General features: G+C 34.1%; 1 protein-coding gene across 1 annotated transcript; it reads right to left on the reverse strand.

Annotated features, from left to right (window-relative positions):
• Positions 1-163: 163 nt before the first annotated feature.
• LOC107820047 (aspartokinase 2, chloroplastic) lies at positions 164-6019 on the reverse strand. Its single transcript, XM_016646253.2, is given in 14 exon segments — positions 164-580; positions 677-739; positions 1141-1257; positions 1470-1586; positions 1658-1750; positions 1831-1950; positions 2590-2706; positions 2833-2928; positions 3011-3160; positions 3614-3768; positions 4358-4398; positions 4492-4614; positions 4616-5109; positions 5743-6019. Coding segments are annotated over 13 exon segments (1677 nt in total). The 5' UTR covers positions 4948-5109; positions 5743-6019; the 3' UTR covers positions 164-427.
• Between the last annotated feature and the right edge of the window lie 2890 nt (positions 6020-8909).

The following is an 8909-nucleotide window of genomic DNA, read 5'->3' on the forward strand; positions in this document are numbered from 1 at the left end:
ATATTTTTTGTATATAACTTTTTTTTAGAGCAGCTATACAGTTTCATTTTCCCTATAATAATCTTCACATAATTAGCCCAGAAACAAAACAACCCCGTCCTAGTACATTCCCATTCCAACCAGATGTAGGGGTCATGGGGAAGAATGGGAAATAAGGAAATTAGTGAATAACATAATTCGACACTTATATAGAACATCTGAGTAGGCTTAACAAGATGAGTTGCACATTTTGTAGAACTTGTCCACAATCTTCTTGGGCATGGTAATCGAATTTTCTCCAATAAAGATAACTTAAGTAGAATGCGACTAGTTGCTACAAAAGATAAAAATTACTAGGACAAAACTCCACCCACCCAAAAACAACACTACTATAATCGTTAATTTCCTCAGACAATTATTTGGAAGAAGAAACATATTAAGGCGAAACTCAAGTGGACAAGGTGGATAAGGGAGTAACATGTCCATTTCCTGATCCATTTTCCCAGACTAGTTCAGAAAGATCACTCTCAAAGAATGTTTTGTGGAGAGCCCTTACACATTGCTCTGCTTCACTATCATTTACTATCAATGAGATATTGACCTGGCCCATCACACACAAAAGTTAGCGTGTTAATAATGTGAAGCACTTTCTCCCGTAATGCTTAGAGATGATTTATGTATAGCTTTGGTAGATTACCTTCGATGCACCTTGAGAGATCATTTGAACATTGATCCCATTGGTACGCAGAACATGGAAAGCCTGTCATTTAATGCACAACATGAATTACACTTAAAGAAGATATATAATGATGTAAACTCCCATATAGGTGCGATGTAACAGCAAACCCGATACTGATGACTTAAACAACATACAAGTGATAGAATGAGACACTAAGCATGTGGCCTAAGGTGGCTAGGACTCCGGTTATTAAATCATATGCAAAGAGAAACTACTCAAGAGTCATAATGATGAACTACTGTATAACTAGGTTGAGAAAGCATATTAGATAATGCAGCAAAATGGGCTAAAGTACCCAAGCAATAGTAACTCTATACTACAGAAAAAGGTTCTGGAATAATAAGCAAATGAAAGCTCTGCTGGTCACTAAATGAATGTCTACGAGGATTATAATGGTCAGCAATTAAGAGCTATTAGAGCACCTTTTCGAGAATCAGCGAGGACCTCTGGACGTTCCCAATCAGAGAGATGATTGATCTGTGTTGAAGTAGATTCACAACCGCAATTTTCTCAAGTTCTTCCACGACATGATCAAGCTCCTGCTCAGTTCAGTAATTTAGAATGTTATAACACACCACTGAAAGAACCATAAAATGCACGAATGAATTTATGCACATGCAGGAAAGATATCCACATAAAAGGAGAGTTGAGACAAAATTTAGCAAACTACTAGTGATCACTTGAAAAACGATAGTACGTTTTGCAATTTATTGATGCGGCCAAGAAATTAAGAAGAAAGTCGTACGCTTGCCTGCTGAATCAGTTCTCTGCTCCAAAGTTTTGATGGGTCCAATGTCAAGGAAATACTAACTTCACTTGTCGCAACAACGTCAACCGATATACCTAAATCTTCAAAGATGGAGAAAACCTGAAGAAGCTACAAACCACATCAGATTCCGGACTCGAGGGCAAAGTACTAAAAAGTGACGTGGAAGGTACCTTTGCAAGGAAACCAAATTGACCGAGCATGCGGGTACTCACAATATCCAACATGGTTACATTTCGTTTCAGAACAATACTTGTAAGTACTGCCTGCAAGCAAGTACGGGATGAAACACAGTTATGTTTTCGTTATTTCTGCAGATAGAATTAGTGGAAAAAGCTGCTCTAACCTTACTCATATCTCTTGCTCTACAGATAAGGGTACCAGGAGCTTTAGGATTATATGAATTTTTAACCCTAACAGGAATATCACCCTCTCTTGCCGGCCTCATGGACTGTGGATGAAGGACCTGTAGAAGCATTCCGAGGAGAATTAAAGCTATTCTAAATATAATAGTTAGACTGCAAATTCTTATGTCATCTATTTTCCGTTTTAGGTTGTCAGAAATGGATAGACCTTCAATCTTAATTCTTGCCATGATAAATATTCTATGATTTTTTCAACTTTGAATTGTAATCTTTTCCATTAAAATATAACTTTCCTGAACCTTTTAACAATTGTTAATAATAAAACATTTGCAACTTAGATACAGCAATCCATATCAAACTCCTTAACCAAATGCTACATCGAATGATCAAACAACTGGTCACGAAAGAAGATCTATTGGACATTATGGCTTCCAGTATGATGGACCCTCTTTTTGATTTTTCAGACTAAGAATCTCAGTTGACGAGTGAGAGGGACAAAGTGGTATAAGGTTGCTCCTAGCACTCAAGAGATTCTACTCAACAGCAACGAATACATCCCTGTCATTGAATAGTTAAACTTTTTCACCTCAGAGAGAGGATCTCTGCAAAACTTCTTGACTAACTAGCTTGTCTGGAAGAGTAATAGTACTACTCTATTAATTAGGAAAATAAATCACTAAGACAAGCTACAACAATTGGATTTCCAGGATGAAAATAATTTCTGAAACAGCTAACAAGACCTGTGCGCCAAAGTATGCAAGTTCAGCTGCCTCGTCAAAAGTTAGATAAGGCACAGGCTGTGCACGTGGATATATGTTGGGATCACACGTCAAAACACCATCAACATCCTTCCAAACCTGTCAGTCATATAACAAAGGATCATCAATCAAACTGGCTTCTTGATTGCAACTTCTTATGCTTATACAAGCAAGGGTGCAAATTAAAGATGTGATAAAAATAGTAAGCCAGATTCATCTGGTAACCTGAATTTCTCGTAATCCCAATGCTTTACCAATGGTTGTAGCAGTCAAGTCACTACCGCCCCTACCTAGTGTAGTCACAGCACAAGTCCTCCAACCCTTCAATTGGATACACATATCAGTGTCAACTCTAAGGAAAGGCAAACCAAAAAGAAATGCATGAAGAAATTAAAAAAAGAAGCTTTCCCAGAAACCCAGTGACAATAGGGATTGCAGGATTATTCATCCAATCACTACTTAATCTCTTTGCAACAGCAGGATAAGTTGCCTCCAATATATCCGCATTAGTAAATTCATCAGTTGTTATAATACCCATCTCAAATGCATCATACTGCAGAGGAAACCCAAAAGTAAATAATCAGTATTTCCACACAATAAGTGCCAACCGACAAGAAAACACAAGATCTATACAACTACTTCTACCAAAAAAAAAAGATCTAAACAACTACAAGAAATAATGCAGTCCGCATTCCTATAAAGGCAGATCAGCATGAAAATATTTTCATAACCTTGACCACTTATCTCGTTGTTTCTAAGTCACACCACAAGTAGCTCGATGATATCCAATGTTAAATCATTTCCTTGCCTTATTAGTATACCATTAATACCTAATTTCAACAAATGAATAACTCTTAGTATGTCCTCTGCATCTAAGAATACGAGGCACTAAGGGAATTATCTGCCACTGAAATACTTTTTCTAACAACATCGTAATATTCATCAGCAATTGCTGAAAAAATAATGTCTTATCCAAATAATAGCAGAAGAAAAGATATGTACATACCTGGCGGGCTTTGACACCGAGTTTATTCAGATAGGCTGTAAATATTCTTGTGGACATGCACTCTCCAAAGGATACCAAGTAATCCCTTGTTCGTGGAGTCAACTCCTTCATCATAGCAATTCCGTTCAAAAGTTGTTCCAATTCAAGTAGATGCTCTGCAAATTTTCCCGAAAAATGATAGAGCATAATCAGAAAGACTCAGCTTTTACTTCTGAGATAATCTGGTATCATAACAGCAACAGATAGAAGAACCCATGGATGAAAACAACAAAATACTCACAGAGCACTAAAAGGTCATAAAATCTGCTGCTGAAAGCATTCATTTATTAGTTGTAGTATAATTTCTCATTAAAGTTTTCATAAGAGCAAAACAATGGATCAAGACATGAAAGCTTGTAAAACAATTCTGAGGGAGGGGGAAGGGGGATATAAGAGTTCAATTTAATTTTGTCCAAAAGAATATCACTATATAAGCTTTAACAAATTTCTGTGATACACGGCAATCGTACATTAGATACACTTTTACTAAATCTAGAATTGCAGCAATTTTTGAGATGGGTAACTTTAGAGTTTTTTGATAATGCAGGTGATGGAGGGTTCAATAATAAAGCTCGGAAGAATTTTGCACCCTGACATGTATAGGGACCAAAAAATAATTTGCTAGAAGTCGGAAAATCAAGTTTTCCCTACTCTAATTTTCCAAAGAGAACAAACATGATAACACAGCTCCAAGTAATCACTCACTTGAAATGGTAGACTTTTCTACTCCAAGTTCGTCGATTGTCCTGTGTCCGCACATAAAAAATGATTAGAAAAGATCAAAATGATGAAGAATGATCCTGGAAACTAACATTCGTAATGAAAGAGCTCATCTTTACCTAAAATGGAGATCCTTTATAAAATCCAATTCTTGCAGATCACAAACATTGGAAACACCACAAGTGACAGCCTTTTCCCCAGCCAGCAAAAGGTTGTTTGTTGTCTTTCCCATTGCAGCCAGCAATAACAGGTCTCTCTTCAGGAAAGCTAAGAATAAGATCAGCTACTTCTCTCATTCTCTCCGCTGAGGCTACTGATGAACCACCAAACTTCATCACGCATGTAAATTCACCAAAAGCTTCATTCTTGGTTTCTTTAAGCTCGACTACATCAGCTGCTTGTGCTTTACATATCACACTCTGCACTCTCTCATAACAAGAAGCCTTCGCATACTTACTTGGTACAGAAGCAAAAGGGACAGAAGCCACAAAATCAAGCTGCCGGAAGTGCACGCTTCTTTTGAATAGAGAAGGGCAGGGAGTTTTAACCCCACAAAAATGTGACAAGGATGCCATAGCAAATCAGCTAAGGAACGTCAAAAAATGAGGATGTAGATGACAATAAGGTTCTTTCGACAAATGAAGTGATTCAGGTTTTGCAAAAAAAGCAGAGAGAGCCAATTAACTTAGCTAATTAGCTCCCCCTGCTAAAAAGATATTACAAAGGATCACACAATCCTGCACAAGCCAACAAGGAAATGAGCCTACTTCAAAAAACAACCATAAGAAAAACAATAGCCTACACCTCCCATTTATAGAAACAATACTCCGGGCATCCTATTAAACTTTATATAACAGTATTTGACAGAACACGAAGAGCAAGATGATAATTTGACTTATACATTATACGAGTTTAACTTGCTGTAGTAGGTTACTTATTACATATTTTTGAGATACAACCTTCATAAAAAAGTAAAATCCATACTGTATTAGTAATTAGTAATAATCAAAGAAAATACTACAGCAATTTGTGCGAGAGTGAAATATCGTATCAAAGTTTAAGAAACAAACTGAAGAAAATTCAATAATTTAACAAATATGAAATCTTGAAATTTTTGAAATATGATATAGAAATGAGACATATATTAGGACCCCAAAAAAAAACATTTCTCCCAAAACCAAGCAAGAATGACAACAGCGTTGTTCCCCAAAGCTTCAGGATTGGTCCTAACACTATTAAGAGAATCCCAAATTTCAATAGCTGAAATACATAAAATGCAATAGAGCAAATAAGTTGTACATTCTTATAGATATCATTTCAATGATCAACTGTTTGATTTGAAACCCATATCAAAAAGCCAAATGGCTTACCTAATTCAAATCAGGTATTTCAAGTTCGCAGCTGTTGTTTGAAACAACCAATCCTATTTTGTGGGTATTTTCTTGAAATTCTCTTTAATGGTGTCAAAAGCCCGCTTAATTGTGGAGCCTCCAGAAAAGAAGAGAAAGCTCGGCCGCAGAGAGGGTAGTGGACGTGGTTACAACTTCGGCGGCGCTATTTTGCAAATTTCCTCTTTATTATTTCTATTTTGTTATACTCCACTAGGTCTTTGTTGTCTTAATGACAGTTTTCTTCTGTTTTTGCTTTGTTTCTATTTTTCATTTTTTTGTGAAGTTTTGATATAGTAATTTTTATTTTTTTAAGAAAAAAATTGTAATTGTTCAGACAACTTGATCGAGAAGTAAATACAAATACCATACAGAAGTTACCACCAATGACATTTGAGATTCGGCTGAAAAAAATACTTAGGACATTTGGAGTTCAAGTGAAATTTAAAAAAGATTTGGGGGAAGATTTGATTTTCAGAAGTTAGAACAGACTTGGAGGGAGAACATGATTTGCACCCTATTTAGTATTTATGGATGGAATCATTTTATCGCTTCTCTTTTTTCCTCTTTGTAATTAAGGAAAATAGATTAACTACAAAAGAAATTTGCTACTCTCTTTATTTAAACTTATATTTTTATTTGACTTTGCTTGTATATTTACGAGAGATAGTTGACACTAACAACATGCTATTAATTTATTTTTAAATATCCTAAAACTCACCTAAACTATCACGTTTTTGTCAGTTACATACTTAAATTATTTTGTTCCCAAATCTCTCCCTAACTATATTTTCCTATATATTAAAAAAAATCTCATCAATTTTTTAATAAAATATGTATGAAATTATACATAAAAATGGTCCCAATTGACCGTGTCTAATGGTTAATTATTGTTACTTTCCTTAAAAAAATTTATTTTCCATCTACTTTCTTTGTATTCTAGCCTTCTTCTTCTTTTTTTTAAATCATTCTTCCTCCTTTCTTCCTATGGGTTTCATCTTAAAAGAATTTCTTCTCTCGTTTCTTCTAAAATAGTCTTCTTCATTTAGGTCTTTTTCTTTCAACAATATTTAGTCCATCAAAAGCTCATAATTGTTACCAAACTCTAACTAAATTTTTTACCAAACCCTAATTTTCTTTATCCCAAATCTCGTATTAAATTAAAATTTCATGCGACAATGAAGGTTAATGGGAAAAAACCAATATTTAATCGGGGTTTAATGGTGAAAATTACGATTGAGACATAGTGTAGCCATTATCGGAGGAGATGGAAGAGATATTTATTTTTATTTTACAAATGACCATGTGTTTATCTCGTCGCCCTCTTTCTTTGATTGTTTTAACCCCCCTCCCCACACACACACACACACACATCCCCCATGCAGTTATTCATTTAATTATCTTTATTATTAATTAAAATTCTTGATTAAATTGATATTTGGATTAGCCGGAGTAAATTGAAGGGTGCATCACACTCACCACTAAAAAATTGATGAGGTATTTTTATATTTCTTTTTTCTTCTTCTTGGAGATGGATAAAAGTGAGAACTAACTAAAGTTATTTATTAAAGAATAAAATTAAAGACGAGCAAAGAGCTTTATGAAAGAAATATTAAGCTAAAGAATGCTGAAATCACTAACGGGCAAACTGTGTGAACTATTCGGTGAGCAATTTCCCTCAAAGTAATTTTCTCCTATTCTTTTTTCACTTAGCAGTTAGCACCCTGACCCTCTATCAACTATTTTTTTTAAAGTGAAAGTCATATACGTGGTATTTCTTTTTTATTATAATCTTATCAATGATATTTATATAAAAAATTTTGGTGTGAATTCAAATTTAATTTAGCTCCAACTAATGCTATGGAGGAAGACAAAACAGATACAATTTCTTTCAAAAAGTTCCTTGTAAGTTTAACAACTTTGATATCATTATATATATATATAAAAGAGGGAATGAACAAGTGATTTGGCACCTTTCTTTTGCCAAGGTTCCTATTTATTTTTTTCTCCTTTTTTTTGCCCTTTTCCCCCTTCATTCATTTAATTTAATTTGTTCAATAATTAAAAATTGATCATTTTCTATTGTATTTATTATATCTCATTATATTAATTTCAGTTACGAAAAGCCCCTTAACTATCTGCTGCCCCATTTTCAGTTTCTAAGACCTTTCATTTCCAATACCTTTTCATTAGCTGATAGTAAATGAAGGACATTAATAGTGATTTTTCTATATTATGACACAATGAATAAATTGAGTGTGATGATCCGAAGACGTGAGTTGCAGGAAGACGACAATAGCTATGAAGGGAGCAGAGTCCAGAAGCAGCGGAGGAAAAGAAACCATACATATGTTATTACCTCTTCTGCCTTTTGATTTTCTACTTTAAACTTGTAGCTTTCAAAATTCCTTCTTCCTAGAATATCTTGCATTCTCACTTTTTTGTCATTCAATCTCTGTTATCGATTTCTTTGTTATTGTGGCTAACTTATTTTTGTCATTTTCCACCATTGATATAGGGATCTTTTACTCCTCTTTTTTATTTTTAATACTATTGCATTGGTACTCAATGTTGTAAGCACGTGATTTTTGCCCTATGAAAAAATTACTCCCAAAAATTCAAAATAAAACGATTTTTCTTGGTGTGCAATTTTGAGAATTTTTGTGACATTTTGGATAATTATTTGTATTTGTCTGTGCATGTTTATTTGTTAAATTAATAAAAAATACAAAAATATATCGCATTTGCATTTAGGATTTAATTCTACAATTAGGAATAATTAAGCTTGTTTTACAAGAATGAAAATTACAAAAATATGCATCGTTTGCATTTTTAGCATTTAATGTCCAATTGTACAATTTTATGTTTAATTACTACTTAATTGTGTGTTAATTGTTATTGGGAGTTAATTTGCACTTTTATAAATTAATTTAGTTCTATATGATAATTTAAGGATTCTTAGAGAATTTAGTTTTAGAAAGTAAAAGAAAATAGAGCAAAAAATATATAGAAGAGATCGGATTGGGCCTTTTCTTCAATTTTAAGTCACAGGCCCAAAGAGACCCAATCTTCCCAAACGACCCAGTCCATTTCGAACTGGGTCGACCTAGTCCATAACCCAAAAGACCCAAACCCTCTTTTCATTTTTT

This window comes from Nicotiana tabacum, chromosome 18 (assembly GCF_000715075.1).
Source record: "Nicotiana tabacum cultivar K326 chromosome 18, ASM71507v2, whole genome shotgun sequence".
Taxonomy (NCBI): domain Eukaryota; kingdom Viridiplantae; phylum Streptophyta; class Magnoliopsida; order Solanales; family Solanaceae; genus Nicotiana; species Nicotiana tabacum.